At 45.6% G+C, this 26565-nt stretch overlaps 1 protein-coding gene across 3 annotated transcripts in view; it reads right to left on the bottom strand.

Annotated features, from left to right (window-relative positions):
• RhoU overlaps window positions 1–26565 on the bottom strand; it is a 47127-nt gene that overhangs the window by 13915 nt on the left and 6647 nt on the right. For all 3 annotated transcript variants that reach the window (XM_033382181.1, XM_033382182.1, XM_015186790.2), the window contains exon 2: window positions 15011–16289. In XM_033382181.1, the coding sequence (XP_033238072.1) occupies window positions 15011–16090 (1080 nt within the window). In that variant the 5' untranslated portion in view covers window positions 16091–16289. The remainder of the gene's footprint in view (window positions 1–15010; window positions 16290–26565) is intronic.

Raw genomic sequence — 26565 nt, 5'->3', positions numbered from 1 at the left:
TTTGTTTTTGTTTCGAAACAAGCTGTATCGATGAGAACCATATCGAAAGCAAGACTTTGTGGAGCACCTCAAAACGAAAAAGATAACGTTTTTTCTAAAAACTTAAAACTTAAAAGTAAGTGAAAAATCGGGCCTGTCTGATCAGCATAAATTCACTGAATTAGAATGGATATGCACCTATTCCATCACCCGTAGCACTATGCAGAAGCATTTGTATGCCTCGAGCAAAGCCGACTTTTTCTTATGGATTAAGGTCCTCAAAATTGTTTAGTGATTTATGGTCTTTTTCGTATGGCAAGGTTTTTTTTAATTTAACAAAAAAAAAGGTTTTCTAATATTTTTAAAATATATATTTTTTTAAATACCTTGAATATGGTACAAAAGTCCAAATTTTGACGAAAAAAATATCTCAGGAAAAGTATCTATTTTGAATTTGAATTCTTAATACATACTTCCCAAAGTTCGTCCCAAAAAATGAATTTCGGTTTAAAAAAAAAAAATTAGTTTTTTGCCCAGTGTAAACAGAAGTAACAGAATCGAATTTGACCTCGATTCAGACCTAACGAAATCAGCTATTCCGAAATAGCTCAAAATTAAGTTACCAACAAAAAAAAAACTAATTATCTTTACTAGTATTCGAGCGAGGCATTGCAATGTTTAAAGTCACCACAAACATTTTGTATTTAATACATTTTTCAAGCATTTAACTTATTAATTGATAAAAAACAGATTGCAGCTATTTTTATACCAGATACTCAAAATGAGTATTGGGGTATATTAGATTTGTGGTAAAAGTGTATGTGTGTAACGTCCAGAAGGAATCGTTTCCGACCCCATAAAGTATATATATTCTTGATCAGCATCAATAGCCGAGTCGATTGAGCCATGTCTGTCCGTCCGTCCGTCTGTCCGTCCCCTTCAGCGCCTAATGCTCAAAGACTATAAGAGCTAGAGCAACGATGTTTTGGATCCAGACTTCTGTGATATGTCACTGCTACAAAAATATTTCAAAACTTTGCCCCGCCCACTTCCGCCCCACAAAGGGCGAAAATCTGTGGCATCCACAATTTTAAAGATACGAGAAAACAAAAAACGCAGAATCGTAGAGAATGACTATATCTTTTAGACTGCAGAATCTGAATTGGATCGTATTATTATTATAGCCAGCATCAAGAAAACAATTTCATCTTTTCTCGCCCTGTCTCTCTCTAACACACACGTAGCATAGGCGGCTTTGCTTAGAGTAAAACATTAGCGCCTAGATCTCAGAGACTATAAAAGCTAGAGCAACCAAATTTGGTATCCACACTCCTAATATATCGGACCGAGACGAGTTTGTTTTAAAATTTCGCCACACCCCCTTCCGCCCCCGCAAAGGATGCAAATCTGGGGATATTCACAAATCTCAAAGACTATTAACGCTAGAGTAACCAAATTTGGAATCCGCACTTCTGTTAGATCTCACTATAAAACGTGTATCTCAAAATTTCGCCCCACCCCCTTCCGCCCACACAAAGGACGAAAATCTGTTGCATCCACAATATTGCAGATTCGAGAAAAACTAAAAACGGAGAATCATAGATAACGACCATATCTATCAGATTGGTGAATCTGAATCAGATCAGATCTTTTTTATAGCCAAAGGAAACAAATCAATTTGCAGTGGCTACGCAGCGCGTGACGTCACGCTCAGACTGATTTTCTGTCTCTCTCGCACGCACTCTTTGTCGTGTTGTTAAATATTAGCGGAGTCTGCCGGAGGAGAGCCATACTGACTTAGTATCGGGTATAACCGTAGAGTTGCGGTGTCCGCAGCAACTCACAACGTTCCCCCTCGTTTTTATTTGCCGTTGTTGATTAAATTAAAGCGTTTAATTAAAATATTGGAAGCCCATGTATCGAATGGCTCTCGACAGCGGCGATAGGCATATCAAGGGACAAGAAGAGCGAGAGCTGGTGGCAGAGCAGCGGCAGCGATAATCGATAGCTACACGCTGTGCGTTTCGGAAAACATCCTGTCTCAAATAGTGCCTCAGCTCTTCGAGTAATAGCTGGGAGACGTGACTAGAGAGATGCGGCTAACCACACTAATCTCTGTCTTTGCAGCAAAGACGGCAAAGTCTGACGCCATACGCCGCTAAGACTAGCTTGCAGACACAGCTTAAAGCGCCGATCATCAATATGTATATTCATTGCATTCCTCTGCGGTGGGGCAGTCGACGGCTCTCCTTCTACTTGGCTAGGACAAGTCCTCCGTTTATCCTTCAGAAGTCGTCCAGAACTGCTGCATCGGCCGCGAATGCGAATCAATCGAGAAACAACTGCCAATTACCGCCAGCTGCCAAGTTATCGACTTATCGATTCCGCCCCCATGAGACCCCACACTGCCCTAATGGTAGAGCAATTGCCGCAGCGCCTTGTATGTCGACTCCTTCCGGGTGATGCTGTTGCTTTTACTGTTAGAGGCAGAACATGTTTTCGAGACGCTGTCTAAATCAGTTCCTAAATTTCTCTGAGTTTTTTCCTTTTCAGCTTTGGAAGCACGGATACGGGCTCCGTTTCCAGCTCCGCCTTCCGCACTTCGACTCCCATCGATACACTCTCGCTTTCCATTTTCCGCTTGCTGGGCGATAATACGTACAATTATTTTCTCCCACCAGCCAGCGCAGGTGGAGGAAGGAAGAAGGATGCGTGGCCAGACCCGTGTGGCGCGAGGCGAAAATAAAACTCAAAAAAGGGCAAGAGGACAAAAAGTGTACGTACAGAACTAGATCTGGATTAAAGCTGAGTGCACTAAAAGTTTAAATTTTAATGTTAATTTCAATATATGTATTATGTATGTATTCACATAAGTTCTGAAATATCAAAGTAGTTTGAGATTGAGAACAACAAGCTCAAAATCTGCGGCACAGATCACACGAGATTGGCTGTGGATCATTCAGATATTTATGGGAAATACTTAAAATATTTCTTTTATTTTTTGCCCATTTTTGGTAAGTCACGAAAACCGAAAGTCAAAGCCAAGTTTGTCCTTTCCAGCAAATTTTTCCGAGCAAAAGGAGAAATCTGAAAACTTCCATTTGCCGTCGAGTGGGAGATGAAGTACGAGTGGGAGTGGGAGTGGGAGTGTGAGTGTACTCGTAACTACGAACGTGGTTGGGTGGGTATGCCTCGCAAGTATGTACGTGATGTATGTAAGACCCGTCCATTCTCTTCCGCAACAAAACCAGGCCAGACCAGGGCAGACCACAGTGCACCACACCACACCAGAGAATGCCAAGAAGCTGCTTGCGATGCCCAGGGCAGAACAGGGAAATGTTGCTTCTGTTGCTTGGGTCTTCTGGTCATCGTAAATATGCAACTTTCTCATAATAATTTTATCCAGGCTTTGGTTCGCATAAATATTTATTTACTTATAATTTTAGCACAACTACATTTCAGGATTGTTCCCCATTTTTGAAATGCGGACTGCTTGAAAAGTCTGTCGTCAAACCCTCGACTAGGCTGCCGTGGTATATTTCATCGTGATGGCGGGACGGGGAAAAAGTCTTGCCAAGTAAATCAAAGAATTGCTGTGGGGCGAGGGTACTGCCTGCCAGCGGGCTGTGCCGTGTGGCGGAGACACAAACGGTCATTGGGCGAAACACTCTCGGAAACGCCCTCTTCGGCCTGAGGACCTTTTCGAATGAAGCAAAAATGCAAATCAAATAAATCAAAACAGAAGGACTTGAGTCTCGCGTATCCACACCGCTACCTACTTACCCACCTCCCTCCATCTTTCTGTTAGGTCGAGACTGAACATTACATGAATCACATATGTATAATCACAGCGTCCCCCCTCGTTCCTCTTCATTTTGAAGTAGTTTTGCTATACTTGAATGATAGTTCAAATAGGAGCATCCGTGATCGTGTATCGATCGTCCCTCGAAATGCTGGAAACCTTGAAAGGAGAGAGCCTTCCGTCTAATCTGTCTGTCCTCGTTCTATTCAATCACAAAGAAAGTGCTTTCCGCAGCGCCCATTCTGTTAATGAGAGAGGGAGGGACCGCGAGGAAAAGGGAATTGTGTTTATGTCATTACGGCTAAAATAAATATCCGATCTGACTCGGATTCTGCAATCTGGTAGAAAGGGGAATTTTTATCAGTCTGCGAACAGACGGACCTGGCCATATTGGGGTCCGAAACGGTTTCATCTGCCTGTTCCATACATCTAACACACATCTAGTGCGTATACTCTACTCTACACCCTATCCATGATCGAAAAGTGTCGATCAAATCCAGTACTACTATCACTATCTGATAGTGTAGTGATCACCTTATACAAAACTAAGTTCTGCCCATAAAAGCAGGCTTGGTTGCAAAAATCTTTTAGGTACTGCATGTACATTGTATATAATCCAAATCAGGTAAATCGAGCCAAAAAGCCCTAATGATTCCAGATCTAGTGACCTTTTTCTTGGAATTTCTGTTGTCATCGTTGGCTTCGGCTTCGGCGCCGGCGCCGGCTTCTGCTTCTGCTTCTGTTCAGCCATTAAAAGTTTTTGTTGTGGCAGACATGTAAATCATGCTTAAGGCCCAGTGACAGGTCCAACAGAAGGGTGGGCGAGCGGGCGAGCAGGCGTTCAGGCAGGCAGGCAGTAAACTTGAAAAATGGGTCAAAAGTTTCTCTACTCAACAGTCAAATTTAAGGCTTACGCATGTACCAGTACAAGCATATTCTACGAGAATGTTTAAGAATATGTATAGCGCATAAATACATATAGAACATATGTACATGTGTGCATATATTCATGAAAACTAAGAGGGAAACAGGCCAAGGGCACAACTAATCCTGAGCATCCAATAACTAGAGTTTTTTTCGAAAACATTTAATCCTACGGCGAGCCTTACAATGTATGTACCTACGAGACTGTATTCATTTGGGGATTCATGCTCGCATAAGGAATGCACCTCACACATGAGATCGTAGTCAGTCAGGGGGAAGCCAATACTTTTCGCTGAATGTTGTAGAGAGTCTGCATGTATGCCGGCGATGAGAGACAGAGACGACAGAGCCGGAAGCAGCTGCCTCTAAGAGTGTGTGGCTGGGAGCAGAATGGGGGTGTACACTGTACACCGCACACTGTACATATTTCCGTATCAATAATTTTCCCCCTCAGAAATCATACATTTTTTCATATCTTAACAAGAGTACGACCGATCCCCAGAGCTGTGCAAAGCGCAAAGAGTATATGGAAAAAACTTCCCTGGAAAAAACACGCCCTGAAATGCCCTGAAATGCCCTAAAGACATCTATCGTATGTATGCATATAAAATACTAGTATTTAGGCAATTTACAAGGCCTGGAACTACAACCCTTACAACAAAAAATGAAATGAGCCGATGACACGACGACGGGATAGAGATTGGTTAACCGCAGATTACAGATTACAGATTATATAATATTATTTTTATTATTCCTGCTTTGGGTCCGGCGGCGTACTCTTCAAAAACTCTCAAAAAAGTTACAAATGCGACCCGTCTCACCATAATTGAATAAATCTGTGAATGGCAGAGGATAAATACTTTCAAATTTTTTTTTGAACTAATGTTCAAGGGTCAATTTTCGCAACCAGCAGCCAAAAATCAGGAAGAAGCGCATCCAATTGCAGACATCAAATCGCTCCTCATGTATTTCCATATTCAGAAAAAGCTTTGCGGATAAATGCTCAAGAAAACGAGCCAGAAATCACTTTCAGAGGGCAAGCATCAAGGACGAAAGGGGCATCCAGTGGGCAGATATGAAAAAAGGGCATTTGACTCTGCTAATTCACAAGCTCCCATTATTAGGGTTCCCAAAGAATCTTCAAACTCTAATCCTATCCCTCTAGCCATACTCAACGTGCTTTGTTTTCTAAGGTGTTGTCCAATATCGTTAATGTTACTTCACGAGTGCCACAGGGAAGTCACTTGGGCCCGCTTCTGTTTGTTTTATTTGTGAATGACCTTCCTCAAGTTATAACATACTCCACTACACTAATGTGTCTGCCTTGGTACTGATTGGTACTGGCACTCCAGCCTTCAACTGGATCTAAGTGAACTATCTAATGTTCATTTTCTGAACCTTTCTAAATGCAAACCTGTGACATTTTACCGTCGAGCTCCACATTTTGTCTCATACGTTCTAGGTAATCATGTCCTGGATCGAGATTCGAGTTTAAATGACCTCGGAGACCTAATTGATCATAAGATGTGTCTGAACAGCCATATAACAGCAACAGTAAATAAAGCGATGGGTCTTTTAGCGTTCCTCAAGCGTTGGTCCAAGCGTTGGTTTGACGTCCCGTACGTGACAAAACAACTGTAGAGTGAGCGTATTATGAGAGTACTATCTAGCTCTTGTGCAAAGAGAAGACCAATTCCTATGCTCCAGGCTCCAGTCATTCGGTCTATGCCTTTGAATTGGGCAAGGTCAGTTCTGTGCTGGTACATACGAGAACGAGTAAACTCCAGCACGTGCATGTTCGATAGGTACTGGAAACACTCTTTGAAAGTGCCGTGCATCAGTGTAAATCTCATAACGGTTAGAGTGCAATAATTCCAATCATTTTCAGAGTGAAAGTATTGAGAAAAATAATGTTACGAAAGTTCGAAAGCAGCAACGAATAGACAATTCATTAATTCAAAGGTGTCCTTATAAAACAATTTTTAGGCCATTGCGGTAAAACCAACTTGCAGCGTTAGCAGCTGATATCGTATACATGTGTGTACATACATCATCATTCACATATACAATATGCCTTTCTGATCAGCGACCTGAAGAGGCTTAATAGTACCAGTTGGAAAGCGTGATTTGATGCATTGGAAATATGCTGAAGCTGAAGTAATAATAATAATAATAGTAACGGGGTATCGGCAGGGGAACCTACATAAAAAGGCATAAGAAAAGATCAGAGGTATGGGCATGGTTGGGTGGGCAAACTGGGGTTGCGACGGCCGGGCTAGCACTGGGAGCCCTTGTAGTGTGTGACTAGCTGGAATCAACTGAAAGATGAACCCATCCGACGAGCCCTAGCCGAAAGACACCCCCGTGCAGGCCACTGGCATGTGGATTGTGAACACCATGAACACCATACACAAAAAAAAACCAGGGGGAACGTTGTGAGTTGCTGCGTAGACCGCAACTCTACATTTATACCCAATACTTAGTCAGTAAGGCTCTCCTCCGGCAGACGCCGCTAATATTGAACGACACGACAAAGAGTGCGTGCGAGAGAGACAGAAAATCAGTCTGAGCGTGACGTCGGGCGCTGCGTAGCCAATGCAAATTGATTTGTTCCTATTGGCTACAAAAATGATCCGATCTGATCCAGATTCAGCAATCTGATAGATATGGTCATTCTCTATGATTGCGCGTTTTTTATTTTCTCGAATCTGCAATGTTGTGGATGCAACAGATTTTCGTCCTTTGTGGGGGCGGAAGGGGGTGGGCGAAATTTGGAGTTATACGTTTTAAAGCGAGATCTAAGAGAAGTGCGGATACCAAATTAGGTTGCTCTAGCCTTAATAGTCCCTGATATTTGTGGATGCCCCAGATTTTCGTCCTTTGCGTGGTCGAAAGGGTGCGTGGCGAAATTTTCACGCAAAAGGGTCAAGATCCGATATCACAGTAGTTTGGATACCAAATTTAGTTTCTCTGGCTCTTATAGGTTCTGAGATCCTTGAGCTCATATTTTGCAATTGGCAAAACCGACCATGAAACCTGTGTATTAGAGGGAGACAGAGCGAGAAAGAATGAAATTGTTTTCTTGATTCTGGCTATAATAGTTATACGATGTGGTTCAGATTTTACACTCTAGAACATATAGTCATCCTCTACGATTCGGCGTAGTTTCTGTTTTCTCGTATCTTTGAAATTGTGGATGCCACAGATTTTCGCCCTTTGTGGGGGCGGAAGTGGGCTGGGCAAAGTTTTGAAATATACAGTACATATGTACTTGTAACAGTGACATATCACAGAAGTCCGAATATAAAATGTCGTTGCGCTAGCTCTGATAGTCTTTGAGCACTAGGCGCTGAAGGGGACGGACAGATGGACAGACAGACAGACAGACAGACAGGGCTCAATCGATTCGGCTATTGATGCTGATCAAGAATATATATACTTTATGGGGTTTGAAACGATTCCTTCTGGACATTGCATACATCCATTTTCACCACAAATCTAATATACCCCAATACTCATTTTGAGTATCGGGTACAAATATAAGAAAATTAGCGTTTTTTCGAAGATGGAGGCAACATTTTAGCAACAACTTTTCCTTGAGCGGATTCCTAAGATGTCAACAAATTTGATTTATAAAATACTGTTCAGGTTTTGTATCAGACAGAAGCGAGCCTCTCCCGCCCCATTAAGCCCAATACATACGTACATATACTCGTAGAGTGGATCAGAACAGCAATCGGATCTACCTCTCCGTCCCTTGGGTTGAGTTTACCCTTTAGAGACATTTATAATTTATGGGTTTCATGTAGATTTACAGTTTATTAACGGGTGGCTTGTAGCATATCATCTGGTATATTATAAGTCTGGAGATTTTGGCGGAAGCGACAGCTTTAACTCCTCACCGGTTACCACTCCATTTTCCGCCCCTGCCGCTTGCGTTTCCTATAGCTTTCTCTCTGTCTGCATATGCCAGAGATCTGCATGGCTCCATTGAAAACATACATATGTAGGTCCAATAGAATTCGACTCGTGCCAAGTCGTTTGAGTGTTGTGTGTATGACGTATACGTGGCGTATATGTGACGCATATATGTATGCTTATCGCATAGATTAACTGCTCTGCTCGTAAACTGTGTACAGCTGGCATGGCAATGATGCACGTTTAGCTTCGGGGGTGCAGGGGTGTGCAAGGCTGAGGGCCTCCAATGTAGCCGATCCTTAATTTGAATGCTGACCCAGTACCCAGTGGCAGGCGACGAGAGCCTGCTCGCTGTTGGGAGTGCTGCAATTGGTGCATAAATTACAAATAAAAAGACTGCGGCGACAGAGACAGCGACACCCTCCACTTGTGGATTGCGCTGTTTCGGGGCATTGTTTTTCGAATGGTTTCGCCCCTTTGTTGCCGGATTTGATCGACATACATGCGGCAATGGCGGCAGTCGACCCAACCTGCGCTAATGCCAATTTGAAGCGCACTGGCACTGACAGCAGCAGCAGCAGCAGCAGCAGTAGCCAAAAAATCCAGAGAAACCATTGACGTCACTGACGCCTTTATTGTCAATGCCAATTCAATGTCAGCCAGCATCCTTGTCTGACGCACACATTTTGCGTCCAGAGAACTGGAAGTGCTGGGCGCAAACAACATCTGCTATCTGGCTACCTGTTAAATACAGTGCACAGCTACTCGAGCTACTCACCTTCGCACCTTCGCATCTTTACACCTTTACACCTCTACACGAGTCTGGGCTCCAGGTCATACGGAGTCCCTCAAGGCTCCGTTCTGTCTGTTCTGGGAGCCCTGCTCCAGAGCACCATGTATGATGGGGTGGCCAGACAACATCAATTTGGTTGGATTCGCCGATCCAAGCCGTTGAGGCGTGGCTGTCTGTTGCGGGACTAGAGCTGGCGGCTCAGGAAACGGAGGTTGTCCTCGTTTCAAGCCGGAAAGTCGTCGAAATGGCAGAGTGCAGGTTGGAGGGTCCACGATCCAGTCGCAGAGGGCGCGGATGGTTGTTTGCCAGGCTGTTTGCCAGGCGCATTTAGGACCATCTTGGACGAAGCAACGCTGGTCATCGCGGGGCAAGTAGCGCTCAGGGAGACACTTAAGCAAAGATACGCGCCAAAGCTGGGCTGACCCTCCTCCGTGGGATTAAAACTGCATTTTGATCTTCAGCATTTCCCCCTCGCGAGCTCGGGAGTAACTTTCAGACCGAAGTTTAGAGAGGAAACCTGTCTATGCTTCTCCACTAACTCCTTTTCCGAGCTACAAAAAGACTGCCCAGCTGCCCTCTGAAAACTATTAACGGCAGCGTAAGGCGATCTGCATTGTTAAAAGATGTGATAATTATCAATTGACACACAAATTCGCATCTGATTTAGCGTGAGGCCTTCTAGGAAGCACGGCCACCCGCAGGCTCTTAGGCGCTAACTAATGTACTCCCCGACCCGCCACTGTATTCGTAGGTGGCCCCTCCCACAGAGCGGGCACATGGGCGAGTATGACGGCTGCATAAGCTCTAAATTCGCAGTAACAATTTCAAACATGGCCAAGGGCTCAGAGCTCTTCCCGTCCTAATGCATTCCATGTCACATCAAGTCCTATATACACATCTGTCAAGCCCTTTTCCCACGCCATCAGTCCATGCTTGGGACCACAGGACCACGACCACGACCACGACCACGACAGACCCCACCAGTCCCGTCGCAGCTGGTCCTCACATTGATTTGCCATTTGGGAGCGGCGACGGGCTTAGAGCGGCTTTGCAGACCCGCTTGACAGTTAGATAACTTGCAAACGGCAACCGGCAACCGGCAACTGGCAACTGGCAACTGGCAACTGGCAACTGCAACATGCAACATGCAACGCGACAGATTAACCTGCAATCCACTAACAGACAAAAACACAGGCACATATCCGACTCCTGGCTGGGTCTGACTATCTGCCTCTTGTTTCGTGTTGCTCTGTGTCATAATTAAAAATTCAGCAAATTACACATGCAACGACACACAGCGATGACAGCCATGTAGAGGGATCTCTTCCTGTCCGTCTGTCAGTCTCTCCAGCCCCCCTTTATGTACGCATACATATATGTACATACATACATACATACATATGTATGTGCATGCATGTACATACATACATATGCTATATGCTATATGCCTCTCTCCTTCTCTGTGGCAGCATTGATGCCACGCTGAAGATGGCGACCCCAATTTCGCACTTAACAGGCAGCAACTGAATGCCACAGCCAGCCCACTTACGGCGAGGTGAGTGTGGCAGCTGTCGCGCTAAAGCGGCGCAAGCAGACAGACAGAAAGAGATAGAGAGAGAGAGAGAGAGAGAGAGAGAGATAGAGTGAGGGAGTGCCATGTTCCATGTTCCATGTGGCATGTGGCATGTGGCATGTGTCTCTGCAGTTATGCCATCAAGTTAAATGAACTCGCTCTAGCTCTCCCAGCTGCAGCCAGACCGAATACCGAGTTGCTGGTAAAAGTTGCTGGCAGAAATGGAGCTTCAGATCAATCCAGCACCAGATCCCAGGCCCAAGGTCCGGCGCTTCAGCGACAGCTTTAACTGGCGACCCACCCGAGAGCTTTTCCCCCTCCTCACAATCAGGGCTCGTATGCAGACGAGTGTCTATAGGAGGAAAATAAGACCATAAAACTACAATTAAAGTCAGTTTTGGCTAATCAAATAATGCAACAGGCGGGATGGGGGGCCTGGGACGAGCACCTGGAGATGCAGTGGTAAGTGGTGCCGCAATGCGTGTGTGGTGTGTGTGCGGTGTGTGTGCGGTGTCGCTACTGGCTCATGGTCGCTGGAACCGGCTTGGTTGGTCAGCTTCTAGTCGGTTTCGCCAGGTGCGGACCCAACTTTGTCAGACATTGCGACGACACGGGGCGAACAGCTTAACTATGTGGCAACAGCTGTGACAACAACAACTCCGGGAACAAAATCGACAGCCACAACCACAGCAGCAGCAGCAACAGCACGGATTTGCCCTCCTTCCAGCGGCAGACTGACAAAATTCAGCTTATACGAGTATGCACGAGTAACTGCCTTGGAGACCAGCTCTGGTCTCGGAAGATAATTGATCTTAAGTGGCATATTTCTCACTGGAACTATACGACGATGCGCGTCAAAGCAGCCGCATATACCAGCATATACCAGCTTGTATAAAGAGGGAGAACATTCATTCGTCAGCTCTGCCTTTCATCACTTTCAGCAACCTACATATATCTGGCGGTTCCCTTTTCGAGCTAAAAGGTCACTCATTTCCCTTGTGAGAGCGCCACGATAACAAGAGGATCGAGGGTCGGCTATTCTCAGTCGAGATACTTTCTACGCGAGTCCTGCCTGCTTTGCTGGCTCCTGTACTCAATGCCGCTCACAACCTTTCACATGCTCATTGAGCTTGCAACGCCAAAACAAAAGCACTACACGAGTATCTGCCACTTTTATGCTACTTTGTGGCATGCCTGGCCATGTAACCGAAGACGTTTCTAGTGTTGCTGTTGATGCTTTTCGAAATTTAATTTGATTTGTCTCGGTTCGGCTTGGTTAGGTTTGCTTTGGTTTAGATTTGGCTTAGATTTGGTTGCTCGTCGCGGATTGAATTGCATTCGATTTCAGTACAGTGTCTCGGAATGGAGGCTGCTCGCGGCAACGCCGCGTTCAACCGCAACCTCGCGAGCTGGTTCGATGCCCTCTACATGGTGCAAACATCTGTACATACGTGTACATAGAGTTGCCATGGCCATAGCATATTCAGGCAGGCTCCGGTCTACACTTACTTTTACTTTATTTTTTCCTACATTTTTGTGGCATTTTTCCTACATTTTGTGGATCGACATTTGTCGATCAAGACACCTGAGAAGCAACACCTGCGCAATTAACATGTCTGGCGAACTGTGAGAGGCAAATGGTCAAAAAAATAAATCTGTTGTACTTCCATTTTGAATTAAATGTGGCGGGAATCAGCTGTCTTTGCCCAGATGTTCTGTTACGCGCATGTTACGAGCACAGTCTGTGCTGTTACGGGCAAACCTTCGCTTCTTGCCAGCGTTCCGATAGCCGAATCGGGCACGAAAACGAAAAGTTTTGTTGCCCAGAACAATTATTTCCGAGCCAAACTTGAGGTTGGGCTAAAAAATTATTTATAAAGAAGGCGCAAGGTAAATTGCCCTGATAATGGTGTCAAATGTACATATGTCAACGCATCAAAAAGTCATTTAATTTTTCCTGTTGCAAATAAGATTCGTTTTGTTGTATAAAAAGCCTCCACGGCTTTTTCATTTCGTCGAGAAAAAGGTTTCCGTTTTGAAAGCGGACAAATCCTGCGTTTCGTGAAACGGAAGCAACAAATCGGAAAGTGCAAACCGTAGCCTGCCTGATTGTTAATTTCGATCCAACTTGTTTCTTTTTACAGTTATATTGACTAGTCTTTTTCTTTTTTCTTTGCATTTTATTACGGTATTTCTTTGGTAACCACCATCAAAGGAATAGTAGTGCTTTCTAAAAATGATTTTTTGAAGGTTTTCGGTGCTAAGAAATACTTGAACCGCTTATTCAACAGTATAAAACATTTTTAGCATCGTTTTTTGTAATTGGGTGACGGTATCAGGGGCGAGGAACACACTCTAGTGCGGTGAAGCGCAAAATAATGAAAGCGCGTATTTCAGACGGAAAAAAAGAGGCCAAGGTGCAAAATATCCTCAGGTGCTCAGCTCTTATCATCAGAAACGGCAGTAAATAGGAATCCTAAAGTATAACCTACGTAGTAGATCGACTACTGCGAGAGGCGAAACGAGAGAGCGCCGGCACTGGCTTACTCCGGCAATCTTGGAAAGTGGCGTAGTTAGCCCAACGATGCTAGATATGTATGTACATAAGTGCATGTATGCGCAACTCGCACTTTCTCTTGCTCTTACTCTCATAAGTCTTTCCCGTTCTGTCAATCTGTACTGTACGGATCTTACGGAAATTAGATCTTAGTCGTATGGACAAATAATATGCACATTTCAGTTGGGAATTTGACAAAAGAAGTACATATGTTTCGGTTTCGGCCTCGGCTTATCCCCGAAGTCTGTGGAAAGCTGGCACAAAACTATCATGCCCTCAGCAAGGGTATACAAGGGATGACATCGTCGAAATGTGGCTTCCTCCGCAGGATGAGGGGAGGGAATATCTGTCCGGCAATTAACAAACTTAAGTGTAATTAGGGAATTTTTCCTTCCCCGCTTCTTTCCTTTCATTCTACTTTCGGTGTTTCTCTCTCTCTCCTTCTCTCTCTGCTGCTTTTGCGTTCATCCGCCTCTCGGGCGCCAGCCATCCGTACCGGAATGGCAGTGGAGTTTATAGAATTTCTTTATCTCTTATTAGTTCACGAAATGTGAATTTCCTCCAATTTCGTTGTTCAACATCCTTTGCCTTTCCTTGCCGTGCCTTGCCATTGGTAGGTTGTCTGTTGTAATACCCGATACTCAACAAGATTTTACGGGGTACATATGCACATATGTACATATGTATATTGTATTAAATTTTTGGTGAACGTGGATGTACGTTACGTCCAGAAGGCGGCGTTTCCGACCCCATGAAATACACATATTCGTGGTCAGAATCGATACCCGAGTCGATTGAGCCATGTCTGACTGTCCGATGAGCGGCTAGATCTTAGAGACTATACCAGCTAGAGCAAAGAAATCTTGTATGCAGACTCCTGTGATATAGCGCTGAATCAAGCTTGGTTCAAATTTCTGGAGATACGACAAAAACAAAGTCGTATAATTATAGAGAATCCCATACCTACAAATGAGTATTGTCATTGAGCCCCTGTCAAGAAAAAGCACGCCGTAAATGCAGATTATAGAGACCTTGCCTACCCCGGGCTAAGTCAGAACTAGATCAGTTGGTTGCTGGGAATGGTGTACTGTAAAATCAGAAATGACGCAATCAATGTCCCCAATCCGAGTTTCGAACACCAGGCTGCTGGAGAAAGTGAAAACTTAAACGGTGATTCTCAGCACTTCATCGAACATTTGTTCACTAACACTGAACAAAAAAAACTGAGCAATGCACTTAGCCATTAAGTATGATGCCGGTTAAAGTCCATAAGTGGGGTCAAGCCAGGTCAAGTGAGGTACTAAATGCATGCAAATTAGTTCCCGCTTTTTGCGAAACTCTGCGAACTCATAGTTTCCATTTATCACCAAATTAAAACAAGGCGGAACCTGATTCCAGTGCGTGTAGTCCGTGGCGCTAGAGGGTATCTACATATGTGCAGAGGTTTTCCTTATTTTCACTTACCAGCGGCTTGTGGTCCCTTCTGAACGGAATTTTCAGAGGCTGAAGTGCATTTCGCGAGGCTGTCGGGGTCACCGGAGTGCAGCCGTAGTGCGCAGGCTGCTGTTCGTGGGAGATGCCGAAGATGAAGGGACCCGTGGTGGAGGCGGCCGCCGCTGCGGGGGGCAATGGCGGGGCCTCGGACACGGATAGGGAAAGGGGCGAGTCTGCCGGGCGACGCACACAGAAGTCGTCTTCGAACCGCGACGGATAGACTGGGGCCGTCGCCGCGTCCTGGTAGTAGCGCGTCGGCGACGCGGTGGAGGTAGTTACCGAGCTGCTGCAGTTGGACGAACTGCTGGACGTGGCCTGGCCCGACTGGCGGTCGAAGCAAAAGTCGCGCGAGTGGGCGGTGGGCGAGGGCGGACTCCCGTAGGGGTAGCCGATGTGCGGACTCTGCAGGTGCTGGTTGTACTGCTGGGACAGGGCGTCGAAGTCGTTGAAGCCGTGCAGGCCCTTGGCGCTGTCGCGTTTCTGCTGGTGCACATAGGGCGATATGTACGCGGCGGTCGCGTGGCCTCTCTGCGGTGCCAGGGACAGGGCAGGGCCAGGCAGGGCGTGCTGCTGGAAGGACTTGGCCACAGTTTTCTGGCCCACAGCCGTCAAGGTGAGCTGGGGCCGCCGCTCCCCAAGCAGGGGCCGCTGAGAATTGTTGAACGGTTGGTTGCGCTGCATGCAGACGGAGCTCAGGGACATGCTATCCTCGTAGTTTTCCTGATCGTCCTCCTCGTCCAGCATCAGATCGTGGCAGTCGTAGGAGGCCTGCAGGTGCTCGTAGTACTTGAGATTCTTCATATTTGTATTTGGTGGTGGCAGAGGCGGCGGCTGCTGTGCCTGTTGGTGCTGGTGTTGGTTTTGCGCCGCTGGAGTTTGCACGTGTGCCAGCGGCTGGTGGCTCGCATCCATGTTGCTCTCGCCATGGACACTGCTGCCGGAACCAGCTCCCACTCCCACTCCCACTCCCACTCCCATTCCTACTCCGACTGCCCCAACCCCAACCCCAACCCCAACTCCTCCAAAGAGCTTGGCCAATTTGACAGTCATATTTGCGTGTCTCTATGCAGAATTGCGTATGCAAAACTTTTTCAATTAAAACGTTGCACAACGCCGAAGACAATGACAGTTTGGGGACAATTTTGTCCGTCGCCGTTGCAGTTGCCGTTGCAGTTACAGTTGCAGTTTAAATTTAGGTCTTTGTGTCCCACAGTTTCCAGAGTTTCCAGAGTTTACACAGCTGGCGTATCTGGAAAAAAGGATAAAAGAAAGGTATTTTTTAAAGTAAATTCATGCTTTCTGCACATTGTAATATTCCAGTTTTAGATAATAATATTTGATTCATTTTGTGCCATTTCCTGCCTACAGCTCCTACAGCGAAGGCACGCGGGAACGAAGGACGTCACCATAAGTCGGGTTCCTATAGCATTCTAAGGCACAGAAGTTCCTTGCCTTCAATCTACATGCGAGTACACATAGGGGTCCAAAAATGCCTCTCCCTAGCCTCTCCATCTCCATCTCCATCTCCATCAAAATCATGATTCCAGGCTTCGCAACAACATAATTGGCACATGTAGCAAAGCTTATTGCCACAACTCCAGTGCAATCCAGTGAACAAATTCTGGAAAGCGCATTAAACAGCGGATCGGAAAAATTTGCTCATGTATCGAATGGCAATAAAACTGTCAATTCTTATATCGGTTCTGCAGCTCTGCTGCCATAACACAAAACCTATAATAAAATAATAAAGCAATCAAATGGGAAGAGTGCTGAGGGACAAGGAGAAGAGAGAAAGAGAGAAAGAGAGAGAGAGAGAGAGTGAGAGGGGGGGGGGGGGGAAATCTACCGCAGCAGCTGTCAATTAAACACCCCCCCCCCCCCCACCCCATTTACGTCATAATAAAATGTCATGAAAAGAAAATGCGCAAAAGCTGCAACGAAACTTGTTAGAGAACGCGCACTGAAAAAAGGGAGGGAAGAAAGGAAGGGGCGGCGCCAGAGGGTAGCCTCGCGTGCATTGAACGACTCCCCGCCGAGCGGGGACTTCCTCCCTTCAACACTCGTCCACTCGCACAGACTGCTTCCCGTGCTTTCGCCCCAGAGTACACCCCGTAGTCCCAGTGCATGCTGCACCCGTGGGTGCGCACCGCATGTTGGTAGCACCCAGGGAACGGGTAGCAGTAAAAGAGTAAGGTAAGGTAGAAGGTAGAAGGTAGAAACTACAAGGTATAAGCAAGGGAATCTTGTGCAGAGATCTATTTAAGCAGGAATCTTACGAACACCCAGGGACCTGCAGGTCTTCGATTCCGTTCGGCTCCAGTTTCTACGTCACACAATTACAAATCGTGGGCATCAAGCAGTCGGAACCGCCAGCTGGAGCGATCCAATTTGTCTTTTATTGCTTTCCCTGTGGCGGTTTCTTGCAGCGAAGTTTGTCATATTGCTGGCTGCACAAACGACAATGGCAGTGTGGGGAAGCATACACATAAACAAATACATACATATACATATACATACGTATGTACGGTATGTACGGTATGTACGGTACGGGGGCATGTCCGTGCGCGGCTAACGAACGAAAGTACGGCCAAAAGCAGACTCCACAAGAGACCCGACAGAAGGACGAGAAGCAACAATTGGCAGTTATAAAATTCGCTAGCTGACGCTCTTCTGTAACCCTGTAGATGAAGGAACGGACCCATGGCCCCCAGAGGAGCCAGGCTTCAAGTTCGAACGAGTGGTGGAACCGCCTGGGACCGATCGTGGCTGTGTTCCTTGAATATGATCGAAGGCCAAGTCCTTAGTGAACTCACAAGCACGAAATCGACTTGTCAGGAAGTTTTATTAAGAGATATCGCATCATCATGAAGAAGAGGACTCGCATCATCGGCGAACCTGAGAGGAAGCATTCCCCCGAATATGAAACCCGAATGTGAAGGCCACAGTGGAACCCGAAAAGCTTTTGCGGGGTCTTTGCGAGCAATGGACACGTATTTACTTGCAACAAAGCAAAACATTCGATCAGCAGTCGATTCCTTCCCAAACAGGTGCAAAAGGATATATTGGCAAGGAATCGCAAGGAATAATAGCAGCAATAATGGTGCCTCCACTGATCAAAACGTAAATTAATAAGTTTAGTTCAAATTCGAAAATTGAATTGTCGCCCCACCCATTTTCGCCATATACATACATACATGCATACATACATACATACATACATACATACATACATACATACATACATATGTAAGTCCCCTGCAGTGCCAGCTGTGGGCGATGACGAGAAACTGCAGAGATTTAGTGAAAAATAGTTACATATATTATCTATTATTATGTGCAGGTAAGTGCAGTTTTTAATAAAAGAAAATGTCAGTTGTATAAAGTGTTAAGTTTGGGAAATTGTGAAAAACTGTGTTCAGTTTTCAGTCTATGAGCAGTCCTGCAACAAATCAAAAACAACAAAAAGCAGAGCCGCAGCCAGATCTACAGTGAGCATTGTCCTAATAAACATACATATTATTAGACCAACAAAATACGGAGCACAATGGGGACAGGCACATCATGGAAGGACATGGAAAGGAAGTGTAAGCAAATAACTAAGCAAAAACACAATATGTAAATTAAATTTAAATAAATAAATTTATTGTAAACTATTTTCAGTAGCGGTGCCGTTGAAGATACCAGATGAGCCGTAAGTCTATTCCTTTTCCTTTTTTCCGGCTAAATGCCAAATTCATCGCTTAGTAAATGCATGATTTCTGCGCACTGCTGGACGACAATGTCATCGACTATGCCCGAGGACCTCTCCATGTTAATGTCAACAGCTCAGCGTATGGCGGGTCATCAACTATGACATCGCTGTCATCGGCGTGTCAGCAGATGGGTCATCGAAGGCCCGTACAGCAGGGCTCATACGAGTATGCACTGTGCACTGTCTATGTATGTGTGTATGTGTGTATGTGTGTGTATATTTCCTATTTTGTTGCACTCAATCCGTTTAATTGTTTCCATTTGTTTGCGCTTACTTCGTTGCCTGGGTCGTGCCTGGGCGCCATTCCACAGTCCTCGGCTTGGACTCTGGCGCTCCTGGTTTCGAGCGCCTGCCCATAACCGAGCCCGTTTCAGGCCAGGCGTCCATCTTCTGCGTTTTCCACTCGGGAAAAGGAGCATGGTGCACGTGGTGCTTGTCAAACAACTGCTGCAACAGCAACAGCAACGGCAACAGCAACAGCAACGGAAACAACAGCCATGACAAAAAACAAAATTGAAATTGCAGAAGAGGGCAAAAGTCTGAAAAAACAGAATGGAATGTTGGCATATGCGCCGTAGGTGCGCCGAGACCCAAATCCCCTTGAAGCACTATCTAAAACGCGAAAAGGAAGCTAAGAAGCGATAGGACTCCCGTTGGGAGCTCCGATGGGACTAGCTGTACTGGCTACAAAAGTGGTGGCTTTTTGGAAACAAACACCGCTTCGATCAATAGCAATAGCCAAGGGTCGCCAACCCATAGGATTCACACAGATATTCGGAGAATTGTAGACCCAGAATCGCCATCGAAAAAGATGGCGGCGATAAAATTACATAAGTGGAAGTCCCCAGCTAACGCTTTACAGTGGGACAAACACCGTTCAAACTTGAACACATTCCAGTACACGTTCACTTATGCGAACAAAACCCGATATCTCAAATTCAGTGACAAAATTGCATAGAGCAGACACGTAATGGCTGTGTGTTCGGGTGTGAGCGGGGAAAAGCCACCAAAATACCACTTACCGAATGCATGCACTCTGTTTAGCACCCGCAGCTACGATGTATCCTTTCCGTGGGTCTAGCGATGATTATAGAATACCAAATTGTACCTCAAACCACACTGCTAAATCAGATATAAGGCTCGGGTTTTAGCTCGGATTTAGGGTCAAATTCAGTTTGAATTTCCATCTCAACTCAGGCATGTCCAGACTTCTGCTTAAACTCTTAACAAACACCACTTCCCTTCCCTTGCAGCATACGACTGGGGGATGTGGCGTAAAGACTGCTGAGAAAAAGAAATAAACTCAGTACAAGCGAAAGCGAAAGCCGGTAATCAGTTTCTATACATACAGATGTTGCATTGTGCATGTTGCAGCGGATCTGCAGTCTTGTGGCATATACTGTGGATGTACTATGTTGATTCCGTTGGAATACAATCACATCTTTGAGATTAAATCGTAGATTGAAATTACCCCAAATGCTTTGGGCCTTTGGCCCACTGTGCACTCGTACATCATCAAGGGTCCTAGCCAAGGGGCTGCTGAAGCAGGACTGGGTGCTGGGTGCTGGGTGCTGGGGGCTGGGGGCTGGGGGCTGGGGGCTGGTTGCTGGCACCGAGACTGCAGTTGATTGTGTGGCACAAATGTTAATGAGACAAAATATGTCAAAGTAAGGGAGATGCGGTGGTAGTGGTGTTGTGGTGTAGACAGCGGAATGCAGAAATGGATAATGAAAGTTGGCCAGGCTATTGTACTTGATCTCTCTCCCACAGTGCTCTCTTTTGCACTTTCTCTCCATCTCTCCATCTCTCTGTCTCCCAGTCTCTCCTTCGTTTTCACTGTGATAATTGCCTTTGCAAGTTTGTGGTGGAGACAGTGGTTTCGGGGCACGCGACAAAGAAGCATGCGAAGAGCAATGGAGAAGGGGAAGGAGATGGAGATGGAGATTGAGATGGAGATGGAGATGGAGATGGAGATGGAGAGGGCAAGCATATCGCTTGAAAAATGTCAGGGACTGGCGCCTTAACACATCAAATGCCGCCTCGACACCTCGAAACAACAAATAGCCAGATCTTGCAGCAAAAATGAGGTAACAAGCAATGAGGGAAGCGTGCGTGGATGCAATGTGATGTAAGTAAAAATGAAGTGCAGTGTGCGTAGTGTATGATTCTATGGGGAGTTAGATAGATTTTCTTAGTTAAACGTAGAATTGAGCGGAATGTCGGAACTGCATACCGGAGTCTTGCCCCCTATCGACTATCGAGCGTCCCGCGACAGCGACTAAAGAAACTACGAGTAGAAGCGAGTTCGTTCAGTCGGGAGGTACCAAAATTGGATCCACCTGTTTGGTTGGAAAAATATATGACGGACGATCGCCGGATCGTTCGTCGCCGGACCGCAGAACGCTATCAAAATTAGTGCCTTAAGCGAACGGTGTGGCAAGGAGGCAGCAAGATGGCCTGGGACGCCCTCATCTTCTAGGACGACTCTGCTCGTTGCCGCCAGGAACGATTGGTCATTGCAATGGTGGGTATAGGGGCTCTGCACTGGCCGGGAAATGGTCCTAGTGTTAATTCGATCGAGAGTCTTTAGCAGAGCTTGAACGCTTTCATATGAAAGCAGAGACCCAAAACTTTCACGGAATCGAAAGAAAATAATTGAAAAAGTGTGCCACAACGCTGATGACACAAGATCGCAACAATCTGCAGTCCAGTACACAAATATCGCACTAATTCATTGCATACTCTTCAATATTCTTGGAATTAATCTGCCATTAACAGACCTGACCCTATCCTGGCACCTGGCACCTGGCACCTAGCATTCTTTCCTCTGCCCTGGAAAAACCTTCGTGGCAACACTATTTCCGTTGCCGTTCCCGATTGAGCCACGAAGAAACATTCTTCAGGCATAAAAATATGCATGCATAATGCATTGCCCTTAAATTTTATTCATTGGTATTATAGCATTCGTAATGACCCCAATCGATGAATGCTTAATGATGGGGGCAGTGCGCAAAAACCAGCACAGGAAAGTCCCCCCTCCCGAACCGATTGGCAGGCAACAATGGATATGCCACAACCCAATTTTAACGTTGTAAATAATCTCTGCCCAGCCCGAAAGCTGTGAGCCCCCCAAAAATAAATGTAATAATTTGAGTGCATTCAAATACCCATACACGCATGCATATACATACAGATACACAATCTACAGCTACCACTATCTACTAACAGCGATCCTAGAGATGCAATTTTGGTTTGGGGATATTTGGCTGCATTGCACGAGGGGTAATGGCCATTTAAGCAATCATTTTGCGGTAATCCTCCTCAATGGTGTATCTGTATGTTTTTTTTGTGCCTGCTCTCTGCTCTCTGCTGTCTGCTGTCTTCTGTCTTCTGTCTCCTGTCTCCTGTCTTGTGTCTGCTGTCTTGTGTCTGGTGCATTTCAATCAGCACATGTGCATTGCCAGTGCATCGATTTCCAGGGCTGACGGCAGGTGCAAGTTCTGAACAAATCCGTACCGAGAACAGGAACCGGTTTTCCTTTCATTTTGCAATCTTTCACAAACAATTGTCAGGTTAGGGAATCCCCCCCCCCCCCCTACAGGGGGAACAGGTAGGCAACATCTTCAGACAAATGCAGATACAAGCTGTTCAGAGGCAGCTCTTAACTGAACCCTGTCGGTATTCCGAAACTATCTTGTTTTCCCACTTCCTCCCTCTCCTCTCCCCTGCTCAACGCTCCTCACCTCGCAGAACATTGTGCCAGTCAAATGATAAGATTCTTCTGGCGCAGCTGCTTCACACAAAAGATACAAAATCTGGAAGAGTTGTCTTGTCTCCGTATTGTACTTTTTTCGGGTCGTCTGAGCGTGTGAAGTGAATCGCTCTAAAACCAAAATGTTTCTGTCTCTGCTCTTTTGCAGGTGGCTGCTGCTGTTGTTTCTGCTGCTGTTTCTGCTGCAGCAATTTAATTTCATTTGCAGCATAAGAATCTACGGAGTACGCTTTAAACCTGCCTCGAGGTCGGTAGGGGCAACCTCGAGTCAACACACACAGAGTCCAAATCCGGGAATCCGGGAAAATAGAGAGCAGGAGACGTGGACGGGGACGGAAACGGAGATGGAGATGGAGATGGAGCCGAGGTCGGAGATGGCCGAAGACACGGAAGATGGGTGTAGAAATATTATCGCATCACGCGCATCGAGCAAATAATTTCGTACAGAAAATACATAGACACAATGTTGACTTGGTGGGCTTTGGGGCCCCAAAAATATTCAATGAATGGTGATTTCTTTTTATAAGTAGGTAGTTTTCGTTAAATGTAAAAAGAAGTGACATTTTTACGTTTTCTCGTAGGTATTATAAGTGTTCTTCGACCCTCCAGTATTAGGCTAACAAACAAAAGAGAAAAAAAGAGAAAATAAATAAATCACAAGAAACACACTTATTTCGGTCTCAATATATATAAAATATCTATGAGAAAACATCGGTTTCGTTTCAGGAAGTTCCCTTAACAATTTGGGAGCCACGATTCCGGCAGCAGCATCAACAGGAACAACAACGACAGCCAACAACACTGCAGCTCCCACAACTCTGAAAATGTTGCAGGCTGTGAAGGGAACTCGCTGTGTTGTCCACGGCTCCACGGCCACCAGGAAGGGCAAGACTACTGCTGGATAGCCAGGAGGCACTGCCAATGCACTTCCAATGCACAGACCATATAGGAATCTGGGACATCCGGACATCCTGAGAACTACATGTGTGTATCTCCTGGCCTTCGCAAGCCAGCGGACTAGTATAATCACAGTACTCATAGCCACTCCTTCAGTAATACCACGCCAATGATAGAATCTCACTGCAGGAGTTTATAGGTTATAAGTCAAGTCTACCCGAATGCGTTCTGTACGATCGAGAGAACAGGAGGTTTCACCTGCACGGAAGGTACTTGACTTTTATTTTACGATGCGTTCTCTCCATTTTCGTGCTGCAATTTCTTTACGTTCTGTGCAACGAGCAAAAGAGAAAGGTCCCAGAAGTAGGTCTCAAGTGTTTTTCCAACACAAGTTGCTGTGGCTCTTGTTGAGCCTTGGCATTTAACTGCAGTGCTTCCCAAACTGTTCCAGGCCCTTCTCCACCCTCTGCCCCACCCCGTAAAGAAACTACATACTGTGGCGGTGGGGGGTGGGCGCGAAGAAGAAGAAGAAGAGTCTGCGCAACATCTTCAGTGGTCTTTTGTGCCTGCTGCTGCGGCTGCTGCGGCTGCTGCGGCTGCTGACGCGCCTTAATGATTTTCCATTTTTTACAAATAACCGCACTCCACCTCCCTCAGCAGCAGTCCGGCGGCACACGAAGCCTACGGAAAGCATTCAAAAGCAATTAAGCGCTTTCCTTGCCGCCAGACTAGTCGCTGCAGAAGATCTGGCAGGTACACGGGGCTCTTGCAACACGTGACTTAAAATGTAATATCATCGATCAAACAAAAACAGGGAGACCAAAGAAGAGAGGAATAGACAGAGAGAAAAGACAGAGAAAAATGAGAGAGCAGAGCCACGAGCCGAACAAATTCCGAGAAAAATGGCATAGTATGGCACCCAAAATTGTACGAAATACGCGGTTTTCCAATACAAAAGTCGTGAAATTCAATAACTAACATAAATGTATTCATGTACATAAATTCGCGGTTTGCGGTTTGCGGTTTGCGGTTTGCGGTTCGCGGTTCGCGGTTCGGGGTCATCATTTGGGTCCAGTTGAACAAAAGGCTGAAACCAACAAAAATATTTCAGAGAATTCTAATGATTTTGAACACAAACAACACTTAAATACATATACATATCTTAATTGGAATGTATCAAAATAAACAAAAACAAATCATAAACATGCAATCGAGTGTGGAGCCTGTTGAACCTTTCTGCTACAAAACTTGCCACAGCCGGCTCGGAAGGGTGCATTCAACCTGGCCAAATAATTTAGCGATATCGAGCTGCTAGTTGACTCCATGGCCCAGGTTGTTTCGGGTATAGTTTGACACTGTTCGCCTGATCCATACTCTTGACGTATCAGCCAACGTGTCCCCAAACATTTTCGATGCCATTCAAATCCGCTGAGCAGGGCGGCCAGCTAAACAGCCCCGGCTTTATGGATAGGCCCATTGTCAGGTTGATATATCCCCGACATTGATTCAGAAAGAGGACGAAATGGACGAGTCCCCACACCATCCCACCTCAAACTCTGCAATATAAGCTAGATTCAAGGCAAAAATGGGCCGAAAGTGGCTAGAAGCGATGAAAAAGCTACAAGACTAAATACACCTGAAAAACAACAAATTTTGTGGCTTTAGTTTTTTTCTTTAGCGATTAGCGATAAATGAAGAACATTATCAACTTCAACATCCCATCGTATCCGCCCTTTACTGCAATGCCAGAGAAACTTGGCGCCTTTTGGAATTACAAGTAAGCATTACGATGGCACATTGCGCTTATGGCCACATTCGGCATTTCTGCCCACCCATATCCACACAACTCAGAGCAGGATTACAATGTTTAATTTTTTAAACGAGGTGGATCGGGGTGAGGCGTAGCTACGGCCGTGACTCCACATTCATGTAAACCCGATCCTCAGGCAGGCAGACTCCCCTCCGCCAGAGGACACAGAGGACGCCACAGAACGAGGAGAGTGTGGGCGAGAGAAAGACAGGAAATGAGTACCACTAAAATTCAATTTGTTCCTTCTGGCTGTAATAATAATTCGTTCTGATCCAGATTCGGCAATCAGATCCAAGTACATCTATGCAATTTGCTTTTTGTTTTTTTACTTTGCCTTTGCTTGATTCACAATAAAAATGCATGTTCCAAAATTTGCACATTAGCACAGTGTCTATGGATAAATGGATGGACTGATGGAAATGATCAGGGGGGCAGCATCCCATTACAAAGTGCACAAACTGGCTTTCGAGTTGGCTGGCAGCAGCGCTGCGGCAGAGATGATCGATTGTTATACTTTTTAGATCTACTGTGTGTATTGGAAAACATAATTTTGTCACAAATAGTGCCCAGTTATCCAACTAATAGCCGGCAGACGGCTACGAACACTAGCGGCGGAGAGACGGACGCATGGACAGACGGACATGGCTCAGTCGACTCGGCTATTGATGCTGATCAAAAATATATATGTATCCGGTATCGGGTATCGGGTATCGGGTATCGGGTATCGGGTATACAAAAGAACGCAAGTTTGTAATCCGAGCAATCCGACTCGCCTATCAATCCGTATAGCACATAATCCCAAAATAAATGTTATATGGACCCAGGGACACAGCAATATTAAAGGAACAAATTTCACTTATTTACACCGAAAACCTAAACATAAAATACATTCTGGCAGGCTCCGGTTTTCACTTTCACAACAATTTTTCGATTTACTTTTAAAAATACATGAATTGGTGCTACCGTTTTCACAATCCGCAAGACCGTCTTCAAAACGGAAATTTTGTGAAAACTGGCGCACCTCAAAGCGAAAACGAAACGTTTTGGCCGAAAACGTAAAACGCAAAAGTCTGCGAAACCCGGAGCCTGCCTGATTACACTACTCAACGGGACATCGACGCTGTCAACCGTTACGTTCCTTCCCAAATGCCATTTTACCGTTAAAAACTGTCGTATTTCAAGTATTTACAGTATTTCAAGCTTAAACGACGCTATGCAACAAAAACACAAAAGTCACGAGTTTTTAATGTCAAAATTGTGAAGTAATACATCACACAAAATTCCTAAATTTTGAG

Source organism: Drosophila pseudoobscura, chromosome X (genome assembly GCF_009870125.1).
Source record: "Drosophila pseudoobscura strain MV-25-SWS-2005 chromosome X, UCI_Dpse_MV25, whole genome shotgun sequence".
Lineage (NCBI taxonomy): Eukaryota > Metazoa > Arthropoda > Insecta > Diptera > Drosophilidae > Drosophila > Drosophila pseudoobscura.
Note: the sequence above shows the minus strand (reverse complement) of the source record. Positions and strands in the feature narration are given on the sequence as shown.